The 19,204-nt window shown below is 37.7% G+C and overlaps 3 protein-coding genes across 4 annotated transcripts; all 3 read left to right on the forward strand.

Annotated features, from left to right (window-relative positions):
• Window positions 1–984: 984 nt before the first annotated feature.
• Window positions 985–6,403, forward strand: bbx (bobby sox). Of its 2 annotated transcripts, none has more exons than XM_018444678.1 (8): window positions 985–1,179; window positions 3,808–4,008; window positions 4,153–4,602; window positions 4,730–4,908; window positions 5,010–5,132; window positions 5,216–5,323; window positions 5,575–5,894; window positions 6,219–6,403. In XM_018444678.1, exons 1-8 carry the CDS (start codon window positions 1,153–1,155, stop codon window positions 6,305–6,307), a joined length of 1,497 nt encoding a protein of 498 aa, XP_018300180.1. In that variant the 5' UTR covers window positions 985–1,152; the 3' UTR covers window positions 6,308–6,403. The 2 variants fall into 2 exon arrangements, with proteins under 2 accessions (XP_018300180.1, XP_018300179.1); XM_018444677.1 differs by lacking the exon at window positions 985–1,179 and adding an exon at window positions 1,555–1,687.
• Window positions 6,404–9,738: 3,335 nt separating this feature from the next.
• Yippee (yippee zinc finger protein) lies at window positions 9,739–11,911 on the forward strand. The gene is made up of 2 exons (XM_018444685.1): window positions 9,739–10,114; window positions 11,205–11,911. The coding sequence occupies exons 1-2, from the start codon at window positions 9,954–9,956 to the stop codon at window positions 11,401–11,403; spliced, it is 360 nt and encodes a 119-aa protein (XP_018300187.1). The 5' UTR covers window positions 9,739–9,953; the 3' UTR covers window positions 11,404–11,911.
• Window positions 11,912–13,669: 1,758 nt separating this feature from the next.
• smg (sterile alpha motif domain containing protein 4 smaug) lies at window positions 13,670–18,881 on the forward strand. Its single transcript, XM_018444718.1, has 9 exons — window positions 13,670–13,847; window positions 15,379–15,710; window positions 15,830–16,148; window positions 16,242–16,483; window positions 16,561–16,671; window positions 16,838–17,212; window positions 17,301–17,460; window positions 17,573–17,837; window positions 17,916–18,881. Exons 2-9 carry the CDS (start codon window positions 15,497–15,499, stop codon window positions 18,081–18,083), a joined length of 1,854 nt encoding a protein of 617 aa, XP_018300220.1. The 5' UTR covers window positions 13,670–13,847; window positions 15,379–15,496; the 3' UTR covers window positions 18,084–18,881.
• The last annotated feature ends 323 nt before the right edge of the window (window positions 18,882–19,204 follow it).

Raw genomic sequence — 19,204 nt, forward strand, 5'->3', positions numbered from 1 at the left:
TCTGCGAAGCTAATTTTCCCAGAGTATCTCTTTTCCCAGCTATGTATTTGTCGAGAACGCAGTAAACAACAGATATTCCGAGGGGAGGGGAGAGACAAAGAAAAGGCGATATAAAGACAGAGAAATAGATAAATGCCTATTATATATATATAGTCATTGTATATATGTCATTATATATTTTTCGTATCCAACTTTTCTCTGAGAACATCCGAAAAAATGATTCATCCATCGCTCTCTGCCCTCCCCGCCTCTCGACTAAATTTATCAAGCGGGTTGGGCGAGCAGCGGCGATGGCGGTGCCGGCTCTAAATTTGACAATCATCCGAACGACAGCTGTTGCGTCGACGCTGCACACACCGATCAGCTGTTGCGGCGTGCGCGCGCGCGCACGTGCAACATAGGGACTTTCACGGGAACGCAGCCGCGCATGCGCGTGCCAACCTGAGGCGCGATAATTCGAAGGATCGTGGCAATGCTCGAAAACTTTACATCGAAAACGCCAATTTGAAACCCTGAAATCGCTCGCTTTTGAACTCTGGGTGGAGGAAGAGGAGAACGCACGAATCTCTCGTCGTGACGAGATGCCGCCGTGAACACCGGTGATCGTGCGATGTTTCATTGAAGAGCCCGTCAGAGAACGATCTCAGGGGCTTTGTAATTCTATCCGCATTGCGCGAAGTGACTTTCATTTAAGCGAGCTCTTAGTTTCCGTCTTGTGGACGTTGTGGGAAGCGAAACTCGGTGGCAACGCGAGCGCGGAGCGAGCAAGGGAGAGACAGACGAGAGAGAGAGAGAAAGAGAGAGAGAAAAGAGAGGGACGGAGAGTGAGCGAATGGACGTCATGCTGTATGTATCCTATAATCCTACGAGAATTTTCTCTCACGTGGGCCGAGTGCAACCCGTGTGTCAAGCGTGCGCGTCGGTGGAAGCGAGACGGAAGGTAGAGGGGCAGCGCGTTCGCGCAAGGCGCGAGGAGGACGGAAGAGGCGAGCGGAGGTGGAAGGCGTGCGAGCGAGTTGAGCGGCTTGAAGTTGGAGCGGCTCGAAACAAGTCGGGAACGCCAGTTGACGGCAGTGTTGAACGGGCCTTTATCTGTGCCTCGCCGTGCCTGTATCATGCGCCGCTGAGTGAATTGTCAAGTGAAAATCAGCAATGGCTGCCAACGAGCAACAGCGTAAGGTGAGCGAGCGCCGCTCGGGGATGGCCACGAATTTTTTTTCCACCGGCCGGAAACGACACGGCCGGGCGCCGTGCGGTTCGCGCACCCGTCGATCCCACGGGATGTAACGTCGTTCGTGCGCGGCGCGTCGCGTCGCTTTTGTGTCAAAAGTCACGGATTCGATCCGCCTCTCTTTTTCTCTTTCGAGACCGCACTCGTAGTCGACGGAACGTCGTCGTTCGGTCGCTGCGCGATATCGACGGCCCGATGGGACGGACGTGGTGACGGAGGACGGAAACGACGTTGCCGTGATTCATCACGTCGACGAGGAACGGCGCGACGATCCCCGGGATAAGCGTCCCCCGCGCGCGCCGCATTCCCGAATAATCGCACGTCTTCATTCAAAGATCGCGCAGTCGGTCGCCGTATTTACATCGGTCAGCCGAGCAGCTGTCAATCGTACGGAGACGAATGGTGCGACGTTCGCGACCGCGTCCCAAGATGTTCGACGAGGATCACGACGGTGACGTGAGTACCCCGCGTTTCGCTGTCCGATAAGTCGAAAAAGACGAGACGATCGAGACTCGACCGCGCTGCGCGTTTCTTGTTTTCTTATCCGTGCGAACAGGGGGGATACCCTTGCGAACCTTTGCCGACACCGCTGACGGTGCAATTGAGTGCAATCGAAGCGCAGCGTACTACGGCCACAATAGAATCGTGTTCGAGCTACGTTGAACGTGTGACAGCTCGAGCCGCACGAATTCCCGTCGAACGAGTTTCGTCCGTCCTCTTTCCTTTTTTTCTTTCCGTCTTTTCGCCGCCCCGCAGGAATTCCTCGTGGACTCTCGTGCGAGAAATCTGGCACGAGAAAAAGACGAGCTTTTTTTTTTTTTCGGGATGGTCGCGTTGCGATTTTGTTTGACGCGAGTACAACATATGCGACTGTTCTCTTCGGCGAGAAACGTTGCGAGATCGACGATCAATATTGAGACAAAAGAGAGAAAGAGAAAGAAACGGCCTTGCTGCGTTGAGAAATCTCGCAGCGAGGGCCTGCGATTCACTTTCCGTCCGCTAAGAAACTCCGTTCTCGCCCCGCGGAAGTCCCGTTTGATCGTCGGGAACCTCGCCTCGTTTATGTCACGCGTTTTGCGCGACTTATCCCGTCGATAAACGCCTCTTTCCAACTTGTTTGCGGCCGCGAGCCGGAATCGATCCGCCGTGTTTTGAGCCGAGCGTTAATTACCGTACGCTACATCATCGACGTACGGAACGCTTCGTTGTGCTCTCTGTCACGAACGTCATGTGTCATCGTGGATAAGCGCGACGGCGCACGGGCATGATTTGCACGAGAAGGAGGCTCGCGTTCGGCCATCGCTTCCGATCGCGGACGATAAACTGGGCAGACCGAGGATCGCCCGTCCGCTCATTCGTGTTTCCATTCACACGGCCGTCGCTCTCCCGCATTGTTGAGACATATGTTGCAATTGTGCACGAATAATCTATTTTATGTGCACACAGAACTTTGCTTTTTCTACGCTCCGCGCAGCGTATTTTCTCGTTTATTTTCGACCGATTACGAGGGATCGAATATAATTCTATAGATCCCCGATCGCCTTTCCTTTTCTTTTTTTTTTTCCTCTTGCTCGAGTCGATCAGGCTAAATTGGTGGTTAGATAGATGTGGATCAATGTCGGGCGCAAAAGTTTAAGCGGCAGGAAATGCGACTCGAGATATACTGACAAGCTGTGTCACTTTAAGGCTGTGTCACATTAAGGCTTCACCAACACAGCAACATGGCTACTTATGGCTATGATGCAAAACTTGATGATACACATCGTAGATATTTCCTAATGCAGGGAGTGGGAACGGCGCATTTTTGTTGTTTGTCTGGACTTGTCAAACGTGTTGACTAGAATATCCTGGTTTAATCGTGCAAATAATATATTAAGAATATTGGAAGTCACACTGGGGTCAATACAGATTTAGAATATGTTATATATGACATAAATATTTTATTGTAACTAGAGATGAACAAAAATGAATCGAGAATGTATGAAGACTGATATTTTGTTTTAATAATTGTTACTAAAAATAAGCAGTATTTATTTTTTCAGTGATCTTTATTCTTTCTCCTTTCCTTTTTTCTCTTTTTGAATAACATATATGAATTATATAAAAGAATAAATTTTATTTAAAAAGCTATTGTGGAATATATACGCACAATCTATGAGTTAAATATTCCTCATAATATTCCTACGTTCATTACAATGTTTATTCAGACAAACTGGGGATCGATTCTGTATTTTAAAACGAAGTGAAAATTACAAAAGTGAGCGAGTGTACTAGAATATTCATAATTTCATTAATCAACATCTAGTAAATTTGCTTACTTTTTAAATTTTCGCCTGGTTTCAAGATACAGAATCGAGCCTCAGGATATATGTTTATAAATCACATCTATTTAAATAAAAAAAATCACACGAATTTATTGTATAGTCTTTATTATATGTTTGTAATATTTTGTGTGTGTGTGTATACATGTGTACATAAATGGTGTATGTATGTATTAGGGGAAGGACTATTACTTAGTTATTATGCTTTATATATTTAATTATATTATAACGACATAGTTTATTATAAATGAGTAGGAATCACGTGAAGCCAGGGAGCCAGCCCATCATGCAAGACGTCCCATGAATGCATTTCTAATTTTTTGCAAGAGGCATCGTGGCTCAGTGCGATCTGGTTTTCCACACTTGGAAAATAGGGCAGTTACCAGGGTCTTGGGTGAATGGTGGGCAACCCTTCATCCCGATCAGAAGCGTTCCTACACAAATCTTGCACAGGAAGTAAGGATAATCAAATGAAAAATTAATGAGTTGCTTAATTTGTAGAATAATGTAAATTTGTAGTGTCAAAAATAAAATTAATTTGTTGAACTATTATTAGATCTGTATCAGGATATAGATACCACGTAGCATAATTTTTTTCAGTACAAGGATGCTTTTCTAAATGCAAATCCTGACTTTAAGTGGTACAAATTACCAGCACCTCCGCTACGTACTTTAAATACTAGGCCTACCAACAAGAAGCAGGAGTCAAGTAGCGGTGTGCAATCCACAGATAGTGTCAAATCTGAATATGAGTCTTCCGATTGTACAAAGTCAGACAGACGAGACGGACAATCAATTCAACCAGGCAAATTAGCAGATGAATCGCAGATTGGAGGGCTTAGTTCTCTCTTCACGCCTCAAAAATCAGAGACGTCTGAGGAGATCGTTAATGGTATTGTAGAAAATGATCCTGTTCCACCGAAACCACCCAAAAAGAGGTATACAGAATCACCTTTCCAAGATGATCAAAAAAGAGACTGTAAGACAGATCTATTTGGCGAAAAGAAAAGAAAAAGAACTGAATCTAATAATAACGAACAGCACGAAACGGTAAGAATCGATCTACTTATAAAAATATAAATTTATGAAACGTTACACAATACATATTATTTATTATTATATTATTTGTTGATGCCTGTATAATACCTATATGTAACCAATTAAAAATTTATTTTAGATCATAGAAGATGAGAAACATACAATAAATTCCTTTGTAACAGCACATACACAACCAGAGGAAAATTTTCGTAGTGAAAGAACATGTAAAGGTTTACGTTATCAGAAATTCCTTGCTGAGCAAAACATCGGTCCCTCAGGCCAACAGAATAAACGAAGACGGACAGTTGGAAGTCATGGGTAGATGATTAAAACTTTTATCTTGGAATATTGTGAAATATCTAATTTTGTCTATAATTGTTATCTGTAATGTTAAAAAATATTTATTTTTGTTGTTCTAGTCATGATGAACGTCCAAATGAAAGAAGAAACTCTATTTCTTCAAATGTTAGTGAAAAAACAGATTCCTTAAGCAGTGAAGGAGGAAATAGTTCTCGTGGAGATTTAGAACATCTTGTAGAGAGGTAACATATGTAATCCTATTTTTTATTTTTTAGCACACATGTATTGATTTTTTATATATAGAAATAATTCGAAAATTGTTTAGTGCTGAAGGAAAAATGGAAGCTTCTAAACCTGAGGATACGGAAACTGAAGGAGCCGAAGATCAAGTAGATTATGGACCTTGGACTGCACGTAAAAGATTTCGAGCAGAGTATGTTCTTTAGAATCATTCTCAGATAAATAATATACATATATTTTTTATCTTATTGTATTTTGAATTAGAGTACTATGACTGCGTTCTAGAAGCATGTTTTCAATGTTAATACGTCATTCTATCTTTATCATTCATTAGACTCAAAACAAGAATAGAATGCGCTGATAGCGTTGAAAGTGCGCTCCTGGAACATAGCCTATGTCTAATATATTATAATTTATACTATATTATAATAAATATTTGTATAGAAAATTTAATTTGGAAAAGAAAATCGAGGCATTACCGTCTTTAAGTTTAGAGGAATTTCAAGAAAAGAAAAAACAGCAACGTACGAAAAAAAAGAAAATTTTGCAAAAGTTTAATCCTTCAGCAAACAAAAAACATCAAAATAATTCGTCCTCTGATGGTCAGACTCAAAGAATTAGTACAATAAAAGAGAGTTATGAGGAATCGGAGAAAGCTCATCTTGTTGGAAGCCAGAAACGGAAAGCACGAAAGCAAAGCATTACGCGAAATGCTGCGGCAATCAACTCCACCAAACACGCTGAAGATCAAGAGCAAAACAAATGTAAGTTACAAGTTTTCTTAATAAGCTAATTGAACATGTCATACATATTATTATATTCTTTTATTTATATTTATTTATTTATACTGATGTTGTAATTTTATCACAGAAGAAAGTACGCAAAATATTTTTCTTATTCTTTAAAATTATTAAAATATACTGCAGATAAAAATTTTATTACAATTTAATTTTATATATAATTTATATAATTGTTTTTAAATTTTGTCGTTAAAAAATTCTATATTAAAATAATTAGAATAGTTTAATGCTTTATTATGTCAATTTGTACGAGATATAAGCTTTAATTAACGTTTTGCATATTACCAGCTTGGTGTGCATCTCCAGATCTGGAAGCTCTAGCGTGTCTTGCAACGGTTGCCGCCAATAGAACAAAACTTACCAAAAATAACGCTTAAGGTCACACTATAAAAACCAAAACTTTATTAAGTTTTCTCTCGATGCAATTTCTTATTACCAGGACTATTAAGACATACTTTTTCAAGTGCTGTTATAAACGATACTGTTATGGTATCGATAACATAATGATTATTGTTAATCTTTATTGTTAATCTTTACTCTATTACAAATATTAATATTACGACTGCTATTGACTATAGATTATTCCATTATTCAGTATATTGAGGGTCGTGTTCTTTTTATTTAAAATAATAATTTTATCAAAAAGGAAGGTAAAGGATGTCATTTTTTAGTTTATTATGTGAAAAGTCATTTTTTAATTACGGAAAACCGTATTTACTTTATTTATCTTTCTGCTAGTTGTATGTATATAATACAGTTAAGTTAACTAGTATAATTAATCATTTTAATAGTAAGTATTTTATGATGTGTTATTAAGTTTGATAATTAAGATAATATTCTTAATTATCTATGCCTTCTCTAATCCAAATCTTCATGCGAATTCTATGAATCATATTAATGCCACAACAATAAATCTGATTGAATAATGCGAAGCTGTGACGCCTATGACTATACGAAGATGGAATTAAATGAATAGAACGGGATGTAAAAATGCAAGGAAGGAATTTGTACATTATTCTATTTTTTTACAGAAAATTTATATGTATCTTATTTTCTTAACGTGTTGCCTTTTTTTATACAAAGTCGCATACGCAAATTAGCATGATTGCAGTGATTCCATTAGGCGCAAAGTGTAACACTCGAGAAGAACTTATTTTCGTTATCATTTCCGATAATGTATAGAAGCGAAAACATATTTTAATTTACTTTTTATTATATTCTACCCGCATTCAATGTACATAGGTATAGGTGCAGTATTATATATGGATACGAGATGTGGAATATCCTTTACGATATGAACTTGAACATCAAAAAGGGTATAATCAAAATATGGATATATGTGCGACCACTATTTACATGTTATACATGCATACACGATAATATACACGCGCTTACACGTATAAGTTTAAATGTTTATAGATTTTCAGGTATATACACGAGTGCATGTTAGATAATTATCTCTATGTATTGAAATACGCGTGTATTCGTGTATGCATGTAATAGAGTCATAAGACTACCTGAATATGTGAATGTATATTTATAATATTTATATCAGCTATATATCTTATTATATATACATATATGTACATTTAGCGTTAAGACCAGAGAATGCGACTTTGTGCTCTGTTTGAGAAAGTAAGAGACTTGTCTGTGATTTCGGCTAAAAAAGAGTTTTTAATATTTTGTATTTTTCTAATGATTCTTTTTTTTTCTTTTTTCTCCTTTTCTCTCATTCTCTTTTTCTCTCTAATATAAATAAAATTATATTTTTTCTCTTTCTATATATATATATATATGTATATAAAACTCTAATTTTATTAATGATGTAATTTTGTGAACTCTTTGTGAAATGGTAAGAAGAATGTAACGTTAATAGGTTTCTCCGTAGTTGCAAAAGGGTGTACTGATTATATTTCAAATGTGCCTTGAAGAAAAATGAATATAGTGATTAAATAACCGACCAACAATATATTTTCGATTCGTTTCGCTCTTCTGACCGCATTTTGACTTTTACATTTGTACCTATCGCAGTATGAAACTATCTTGCTGCAGGACTTTACAAGGGCTTAGTTGCCAATATATAAAGATCGGATATTTAAACGAAATCAGGGGAGAATGTTTCGAATTTTACTGCACAAAACATCTATGTACCTAGCTTTAAAAATGTATAATTTACATGAGTCTATATATACGTGTACATATTATATACCACATTTATATATGATTAATAAAGATATGATATTTTGATGTAATACTTATTTGTAGTTATTTAGAATATTTATGATAAATATAAATAAACATTCTAATAAGTATTTTTTACTTGGATTATATCTTATATAAAATAAATCTTATAAATATTTATATATAAATATTTTGTAAATATTTTTTATAAATATTGTGTGCTGTCTGGCGAGGGTCTTTAGCTCGTTTTTGCTAAATTAAATCTTAATTCAACGATATGTAATTGAAAAGTTTGAAGTGTATTCAAAGAAATCCTCATGTCCTCTCTCTCAGATTTCTCTCTGGTTCTTATTTTAAGACCATTTTAAGTAATGTCCTAAGACGCTAATACGGCTTTCTGATTGGATCATGACATTTTCCCCAGCTAACGCTAAATATTCACAGAAAGTTCGATTCGTATTATCAATGTGCTGAATGTTCCGGAGCAGTAAAAGAATCGTTATAGAAATGTACAAATGTCGATGAAATGTTTAAAATATTGTGTGAATACTTTTTGTATATTTCACGAAAATCATTAGCGAGCGAGTAGTACACATCTCCACCGACAGAGGGCCGTGGCGACGAGCATTTACTCGTAAACAAGAATCATCTGGAAGAGAATATAAGGAGCGCAGTACTCCGTCTGTGAAGTGAGTCCCAAAATTAGGCTCAAAAGTGAAAACATATTAAGGCCCGTATTCATAGTTAGCATTTAAGGCTTCCTTAAGTTTATCTTTAGATGCTCTACGAATTATTTCATTGGCTACTGCATCTAAAGATAAATTTAAGATAGCCTTAAGTATAAGATCTGATTATGAATACGGGCATAAATGTGTTTTCCAAAGTAAAATTTTGTTTGAAAACTGGTTCATGAACGAACCTGACCTGGGTATCTATCGTGGAACAAAGTCGGAATGGATTCCGATCGGAATTATTCCGTTCTCCCCAGAAAACACAATAAAAATCTAGGGAATAATTGAATAATTCCGATCGGAATCCATTCCGACTTTGTTCCATGATATAGGTACCCTGGAATTTTTGAATTTTGAGGAATATATATGGAACATTCTCGGAATATATAACGATATACAAATGAAATTTTGAACTGATATTTGAATGTTTCTTTTACATACTGTAAATATTCGGAATATTTTGGAATATTCTTGGAATGTTTTTTTGGGTTTTTAGGAATATTTTATGAATATTTCAAGAATATTTAATGTTTGCTGAGTTAAGACTGTACTTAAGACGATCTTAAACATAAGATCTGACTATATAAATACAGGCACAGAGAAAGCTGAATATTAATTTAATAGGTTTTAGTTATTTCAGCGATTATTTCCATCAGGAGCACTCGGAGCACCGCAAAAAAATGGATATTGTGTAGTTTACATCCACTTTTTCAGAGGGCAGTAGTGCGCGGCGGCATTTTACAAGAAGAAAACGCCCTCCACGTCCTCTCTCGGATTTCTCTGTTTTTATCGCTCGTTATCTCGCGTTGGAAGTTCCGTCTCTATACATATTTCGATGATCCACGGCGAATATTATACAAACATTTCTCCCACTCCAGCTCTACTGTTGGTATACACTGGCAGCACACGTCAGTGACGTCACGCATACGCAACCAATACAAACGACAAAGAGAGATCGGTTGGATCAAGTTGGACCAGTATGGCAGCATTGACAGTTGTATAATTTTCGTTTTTCTACGACATATCGATTCGCCAGATAAATAAACGTTGCCCGATCGCGGATCGGTCACAGTCAGATCGTTGCAGGTCGTTCCATCAACTGCTTCTCGAAATGGGAGTGATATTCCTCGAACATATCGGTGGCAGTCGCCTGTTCTCTTGCGCTTCCTGCGATACCAATCTCACCAATAGGTCACAGCTCGTGAGCACACGTTTCACGGGTGCCACGGGACGTGCGTTCCTCTTCAGCAAAGTCGTCAACCTGAACTATAGGTGCGCCCTTTCATTTGTTGTACAAGGTCACTAGTATAAAACGATTTTTCTCGAATGATTTGTGCTTTTGTAATCAAGCTTTCAAGCTCAAGATCTACCGTTATGAAATCTTTGTTAGATTGCATTCTTTTCGACTATTGGCTACGTTTACACCGTGCATTTAGGCCGTGGCCTATACAATAGATGTCTGTTTATCCTGTATGTTAAACAAAGACACCTATCGTATAGGTCTCGACTAAGTGCATGGTGTAAACGTAACCATTGTGTTCCTGTTAAACCGAATTTACATCATTCATTCTTTTCTGTTTTTTTTTCTCTCCGATGGAAATAAAAAGAGAAAAAAAAGGAAAGGCCTGTTTTTTCTTACCTGAATTTTTGTGTAAGAAAAGGAAAGACTTGGAATTCTTTTACCTGAATTGCTGTGGAAGAAATTCAGGTAAAAGGAACAGGCCTTTTTCAGGTTTTACCATTATAAATAAATATTTGTTAAATTATTTTCTTTCCATTTGATAACACAAATCTTTTGATAACACAAGTCGTTCTATCTTTTGGTGCTTCTCTCAGCAAGAGATAATATAGTACAATGATTATTTTATCTTGATATTGACAAACAAAGATGTAACTATTCATTGTGGTACATATCTCTTGCTGAAAAGTACCATTTATTAGTCATTGAATACCGAGAAAGATGGAATGTGTCAACTGCGGTTGTCAGACTGTAATTTTCTGCCAGAGATTACAGTTTTTAATGAATCTTTGGTTTTCTGACTAATGAAAAACATTTGATGACACTTTTTCTTACGTTTTTTGAAAGAAAACATTACAATACAGTAACAAATTTTGAAAATAGCAGCAAGATAAATGAAATAAAATTTCTTGTTTTTAAATTGAAGAAAACTGATGTTGACTAGTTACCAAATGGAAAGCATTCTGGTGTTTTTCTATGTAGGTTATTTTCTCTGTATATTTCATAGTCGAATCAAACATACGTTAGAAAATATAAATAATATATTCAATTGAATTTTTCAATTGAAAATTTATGTGATATTCATCATATGTCTATCATTTAACTCTGTGATATGGTGTACAGCGAGGTTCAGGATAGAGTGATGTTGACGGGTCGCCACATGGTTCGAGACGTCAGCTGCAAAAACTGTGATGCTAAGCTTGGGTGGGTGTACGAATTTGCAACAGACGAACAACAACGATACAAGGAGGGTCGTGTTATCCTGGAAAGAGCTCTTGTCACAGAGAGCGATGGATTGACGGAGCATAATGTTCAACAATAATATTTAATATTTAATACCAAATAGCGTTTAATATATTAAGAAACAATCTAACATAAGAACTTTCATATAAGTAATTTTTAATCTTGTCAATTACAAAAGATTCTTGGTTAGTATCCGACTTGTTTGTGCATAAGCAAGTATCGACTACGTTGCTTTCTTGTGATAAGAGACAGTCAACATTTTCGTGAATATGGCATGGTTCCTATTTCGTAAAAGGAAATTTCTCGGATTCCGACCCTTATTTATGTCACCCTCTCAGATTTACGTCTATATTTTTCGCATCAGATCCTATTCACGACAATTGTTGAATCTATAAAAGTGTAAACATCATTGGTATTTTCTTGTAGATGGAACATTAATAAACTGACCTCAGTGGCAAATATGTTTGTCAAGAAAATTAAGAAAACGTGAGTATACACAATTTAGTGAGCGTGTATCATTGTAAGTGCAATATACAATTTAACATGGATCATGTAGCTTTATTTATATCCTTTCAATAAATTTGACGGATGCGACAATGTACAAACTTGCATAGAATTGACGCTAGAAGCGATTATCTGAGATATTTAATTTAAGTTCTTTCTTTTTACACCCATTTCCATTTGTTGATTAACTCTAATTTCGATTTAATTATTTATCTTTTTCTAATTCTTAGAATTTAAAAAAGATGAAAAGTTGAACCAAAATTAAAGTTAATCTATATATTGGTAGAAACTGAAAAAGTACATAAAGACTTTTAAAATCTCATGAAAGTCACGTTTTGAAAACTTCGAATACTTTCCGAAGAAATAAAGGTCGTGTTCAACATTTAGACGTAAACATAAAACGTAACAACGAAAAATATGAAACAAATTTAATAATATTACGAAAGCGTTTACTTTAGATAAGCGGATAATGATTCTACAGAGAACAAAAATAAAAAAAAATTATATTTTTTAATCTTAGAAGATTTAGGGAACGATAAAAGGCCATGATAAGTGATAGATATACGAAATTGTTTTTTATTTTTAATTGACTTTCCAATTAACAGATAATCAGCGAGGAGACTAACGCTATTTCCGTTTTCCAATTTATCGCCGTTATCTCAATATATTACTATAATATATATATGCGTATCAAAAGCGCACATTTGCATTTATAATTTTCTAATATACTTTGAATACATAAGTTTTGTATAATTTTCTAATCGATTTTCTAAATATTGAGTTTTATTTTAATTCTTATCGTATTGTGTAGCACATATAAATGAGATATGAGTTTAGTCATCATTTTAATAGCTTTGTTATCATGTCTAACTATTAAATAAGAAAATCGAGACATGTACGATAAAAATGAGTGACTAAAAAAGCGTATAAGAGGATACAAAATTTATCAATTATACACGCAAAAATAATTCTTTTTAATAAATTATATATTTATATTATTCTATAAATTATATATTGTAATTGATAAATTTTATACCCTCTTGTATGCTTTTTTAGTCATTCATTTTTACCGTACATGTTTCGATGTTTTTATTTAAAGTTAGGCATGATAACAAAATATAAAATAATAACGAAACCTTTGTATCTTTATACGCTATAATACGATAAGAAATAAGAATATGCATTTAAAAAATGCAAGATTGCGCTGCTTTTTAAAATAAATTTTAATTCTTTTTTTATAACCAGCTTAGTCTCCGTAAATCCTTACATAAATTAATGTATAAAATTGAAAGATAGTGACAATTGGAAGATAGTGATTATATTGTTTTGTTTGTACTATTATTCAGTACTTTTAATACTTTAAATAAATAAAATTAATCATTATCTCTCAGTATATTTTAAACTGGTCAATATTTAACTGAATTTTTGTAAGGAAACTAGAAACAATTCTAGCAAGATAATCCTATCGAAGTTACCAATCTTTAGATAAGTCAAATAAAGTCAATAAAGACAGAATAAAAAAAAAAAATATTAGGAATATTCCCGCGTAAGTCTGTTAGTTTCGTCTGAAACTTTTTGCGTCCGGTGATTCTTCCGATGCAATTACGGCGAATTCAATCATTGTGATGCCAATTGCCAATGCCAGCGAGATAATAGCGAACCGGAATGAAGCTGCGCGCGGTCGACGCACCCGAGAGAGACGAACGAACCGCGCCCGCGGGAGCGCTGTGATTGGCTAGCCGCGCTGCGTCCCGTGACGTGGCGGCGCCACCAATCCGTGGCCAGTAAGACGCCGCGCCACGAGCGAAGCCAAGCGGATGGCGATGTATTTCTAGTGCAGAGTGCGATAGACTAGAGAGCAGTGTGGTCACGTAGTCCCATCGCGCCGCATGGTGGATGGACATTACTCCAGTTCGGTCGCCGGAAAAAAATGCTGTAAATTTGTGCGTCGTTGCCGTTGCACCAAAACGGAAGGAGCGCGTGTCAGCGGAGATTGTCCCTCGTCGGTCCACTTTTACGGTAATTATCGTGTGCACTTGACCGCAAAAATATCTGCGAGGAAACACGGCGAGGGGAAAGAGAGGAAAGGAGAATCGTGCTTGTCCGACGACATCGGCGCACCGACCGACTGAAGTGAGCGGCGTATCGCAATCCGTTTCGATATCGCCGAGGGATGCATCCCTCGGTCAGCGGATCGCCCTTATCCCCCGTACCGTCATCGTCGCCGATGTCGTTCGCATCCATCGGAATCCATCCCGTCGATCGATCTCTCTCTCGATCTTTTGCGGGGGGATCTTTTCCGTCCTCCCTTGTTTTCGTTTCTTCGTTCTCCGTCTCCGTCCCCGCCCCCGCCAACGTGTATACGTTTCGCATCGTCGTGTCTCGCTCTCTCTCTCGCAATCTGTCTCGCCCCGTTACCGGTTTCTCTCCGTTTCTCTCTTTCTCGCTGGTTCTCGCTTGTGACGTCGAACGCACACAACGCACGCAGATACGTTCGGGCACGTACATACATACCTACACGCGCGACGCGCGACGTTGACAAGGGCGAACACCGATGACTTGGACGCCGGGGATGCGAATTTCCTGCGTAGTTTCCGCAAAACGGGATCGTGGAGACTTCCGAAAGGCGATGCCGATGCTTTTCGGCGGTGAAGAAGATAAAGAGAAAAAGGAGACATCTTATCGGTTTTCTCTCTCGTGAGGCGCCGCTCCTCTTCCCCCTCCCGCACCGCCCACTACGTCGCCTGGTCTCTCGCGCGCGCGATGCCATTGCACCGCCGAACGGATCGCAGCAGGAAAGGCTATAAATATACACACGCATCGCGCGCGGGGTAAACAAACTTGACCTCAGCGGAATTCTCTTATCGGCGTACAGTAAGCGAGAGGCTTTGAGGTTATGTGTCGCACCCACGTCCTTCGGATTCGACGCGTCGCAGAGACGGCGATGAGATAAGTCCCGGCCGGTGCCTAGGTACGCGACAAGGTAGACCTGCTACGACCAGAAAACGCGTTGCGGTAACGGACTATTTGCCGTTATCAGTTTTCTCGAGGATCGCTCGTTCCTTCACGGTCAAGGGAAAATCCCGCGAATTTCTCGATAGTTCGAATGAGCGACGACGCTTTCGACGGCCTGTTTTTACTCAAAATGAAAGAATCTGGCAAAAAATGCGGCGATCGGCCTCGTGAATCGAGATATCAAGCGTTAAGTTCGAGATTTTAGAGGTTAAGATAGCTGTCATCCCGACTCGACTGCTTTAACAGTGCATTTGTGTTTTTAAAGCAGTGAATTTAATTGTTCTTCATTATGTAATTAATGTTTGTGTTTGTACACTTTTGGCCTCCAAACTGGAAAGTCAATATCAGTGTAGAATATATAAAATAAATCCTTTTACATTTCCCTTATAAAATAATGTTTACATCTAATACTACTTTGTAACATAATAATAATAATAATTGACTGTTTATATGTGTTCTGTTTCTTATAAAAACATGACTTACAGGTAGGTGATTTAAACAGAATGACAAGTTTCGATTCCTTTTATTTTTGTAGCAAAATACTGACATTGGTCAGCTACTTGAAGGCTGTGAGCACGATTGCTGTGCGTTTGGTTTGAGCGGTAGTTGAAACGCTGCTGCATTGTGCAAGAGAAATTTGTAAGTGATCCAAAATGAAGTGGACATCCGCTACTCCCTTCAATGAGCAAGTGGGCGAACTCACTCGTGTGTTCTCTCAGTGGAACGAATGTGAGCAGACTGTCGTTCTTTATGCGCTGTTGCGTATTATACCTGCCGTACAAGCGAGGTTTCTCTCGCAGGCGATAGAACACTCATTGCACTCGGTGGCAGAATTAGATACCAAGGAAATAAATGCCAATAATCCAAGTAATTATCATGTTTACGTTTTGTACTCAAGAATAATTCTATGCATGATTTTAATGAGACGTACTTCATGTATCATACTTATAGAGCAAATATGTTAATAATAAAATATTTTATTATAGGTTACATCAATTCATTGTCAGCAGAATCAACAGAGATTGCGATTAATCAACTCTTAACACATCTGCCTTTACTAAAGCCCGGGAATGTAGAGTGCAAAAAGAGTTATCTGGTAGCAATACCAGAATTAGTAAACCATTGCGTAAGCACTGGACAATATACAGAACAAACACAGCAGCTTTTGAGCTACACTCTGATCCATCCTGCCATAAATGGTCAAGACAGACGTCTGTTGACTCAATGGCTCAGAGACCTGGAAGATCGTATCAGTAGTACACCACCCATTAGCGGTTTCGAAGATTATCCGAATACTCAAATGAGGTGAATTAAGCTGAAATAATGTGATACCAATGATACATATATTCTCATATTTGTAGTATGTTCCTAAATTCGAGTTTTTTCTATTATTATAAGATGGGAGAATCCATGGCAGAGAAACTCCAAACATCACAATGATCAGAATTCGTTTAATACACAACCGGGCGGCACTTTTAATTTACATTTTCCCGCATCGGTTAACCGTCAACGTCGTTCGAATAGCTTGACACCACCAGTAGCGCCGCCGCATCACCTCGAAATTGTGGATCGTACCAATAACACGAACTCTTCATCTAGACACAAGCCGCGCAGCTTTAGTGTTTCCGGAGATCACGCTAGTAATTTTCCATTATATTTCATATATAAATGAATTTGTATTGTATCCGCGCACTTTTTTAAATAAATTATCTTTTAGGCAATATTATTGGTTTGGGTCCACTGAGCCCACAGAGTTCCTGTGCGAGTAGCGGTAGCGAGGGTCGTTTGGATGACGCTTCGAATCGTTCGCTCGCGAGTGGCATGAGAGGTAGAAATGAGATTTTAATACTGTCAATCGTTAGTATATGAGATCATCCGAAGATACATCTTTAAAATTAAGGAGTCTTAATTACGTCTTTCGGAGTCATCTCTAACTAATTATACTTCTTTACAGATCAGAACATCGATATCTAATTATAATTTGTTCTTTTTAGACGTACAATTATGGCTTAAAACATTACGACTTCATAAATACAGTTATCTGTTCGCTATTATGAATTACGAGGATATGCTACAATTAACGGAAGATCAATTAGCGGAACAAGGAGTTACGAAAGGTGCTAGACACAAGCTGGCTCTTTCTATCGCTAAGCTACAGCAGCGATACAACACGCTTTTAAATTTAGAAAAGGGTCTAGTGCAACCTAGTGCCCGCGATGGCATGCAAAACACTTCATTCTCGCAGGGACCATCACTGCTTCTTAATACAATGGAAGAACTTAAAACGATTCTTGCCACTCCCATGAAGCCGAGTCAAGAGAATGATCCACAAGATATTCCTGCGCAGTTTACAAAAGTACTTGGAAAACGTATGTACAAACTAAGTTGTGTGGTGGTTCCAATTTTATCAAAACTTCGTTAGAATGATTGAGAGAACACTGTGGTTTTTCCTTTTAGTGTGCAGTAGATTGGCTTTGGAAAGCGTTGAGGATGGTATTTTGTGCACGTACGTCAACATTTTGGAAAAAGTGTTGCAGCACGACTGTTTCACTCCGAATCAGAAAGAGAAAGTGCAGCAGTGGCGCAGTAGACTTGGAAATCCGCGACCAACTCCAAAGTAAGTCAAGATATATGTCCTCGTTATAAAGTATTTAGAGAAATATTTAGAGTAAATTTATGAGTACTGTGTAAATGTGTGGTAACTTTTGACCTAATAGATATAATTTTAGATGGCAACATAACTACGGATATAATAATAGAAGATATGGGAATCCACAGCAGCACAGAAAGCCAAGTTTGAACATGAATCATATTCACAATAACCACACACATAGCAGTCAGTTTATGATTACTTCGCATAGAAACAGTATATCCACCCCGTATTTACAAAATAATCAGAATCAGAATCATAACATGAATAGTATGAATACGAATAGCTTGCGCGCGGTGCATACGACCGAGAAGAGACCTAGTTTACAGGAGACCAGCTTACAAGTAAGAAAGAATTTACTATTTAAAATCTTTGAAATACATTCTGTTTATTAATACAATGATTTTGATTTTACTTTATAGCAATTACAGAAAACATTACAACGTGCGTATAGCGCACCACGTGATCATTTCGTGGGCCACTCTGCTAATGGAGCGAACGAGACGACGGAACCGGAAATCAATTCTCGCTTGGAATCCCTCTGCTTGAGAATGACCGAGCAAGCGATCGGTGGGTTCGGCGAGGCCTAATCTTCCATATTCGCGTTCTGAGATTATAAGTAAGTCCTGTTTTAAATCCTTTTCGGATTTTTGACTCCGAAAACTAAGGGAAATTCTGTTCGCCAAAACGCGAGTCATCTCTATCTCGCGCTCGCTCGTGTTTTGGCAAACCACGTTTGAGTCATTGTTTTAAAGTGATATTGCAATGGGGACGACACATTTTTTTTTTGTGTGCAAATACCTGCGTCTACATACACTCATGCTTTAATAACCAAATGGAAAAGAAAATGTCCGAAACGTGCGACATTATTGAGAGAGAGAGATAAAGATAGGTTTTTTTTGAAGTTTGAACACTTACACATAATACACATACACAAATTATTTTTTATTAATGTCCGATGCAATTGTATTATTTAATTGACAGAATTTGGCAAGCCAAATGCTAGAAAGATAGATTCTTTCCTCGATTGTTTGCTGCAACCATATATATAAAGATATTATATAAGAAAAAGTATATATATATATACACACGCATATAATAGGATTTTATGAGGCAGAAAGAAAGGAATTTTTAATCATAAAATACGAGGAAAGAAAGATGGAAAAGATGACATTACATCACCATGCGATGTTCTGCAATATTATTTTTTGTGTTATCCATTTTACGAAATGGAATTCGTCTGATTTTAAGCGCTGCGGAGGACGTTGTAGTAACGTAATTGTAATTGATTTTTAATAACTGGACTGATTTTACTTCTTTTTATTATATTACTATATTATTATTATTAATATTATATTTTTACTATTATTACTATCAACATCACTATTACTAGCGCTACTATTGCTCCTACTATTATCGCTACTACTATCATTACTATTCTATCACTATATTACTACTATTTCCACTACTATCACTCTCACTACTGTTACTATCGCTCTTTACTATTACTATACTTCGTCTAGGGAATGAGCATACTTAAAGGATTGCCGCTTTGTCGCATAAGTTAATTCGCGCATAACTTTAAAACTTAATCTCAACTGTACTGAGAAGCACGTATGGCGGCGTGTATGCTTTGTAGTTTGCGCACAGATCTCGTGATTTTTCAATTTGGTTGACGGATTTCATCCCATTTTTCTTTTTTTTCTTATTT

Source organism: Mycetomoellerius zeteki, unplaced genomic scaffold (genome assembly GCF_001594055.1).
Source record: "Mycetomoellerius zeteki isolate Tzet28-1 unplaced genomic scaffold, Tzet1.0 scaffold153, whole genome shotgun sequence".
NCBI classification, from domain to species: domain Eukaryota; kingdom Metazoa; phylum Arthropoda; class Insecta; order Hymenoptera; family Formicidae; genus Mycetomoellerius; species Mycetomoellerius zeteki.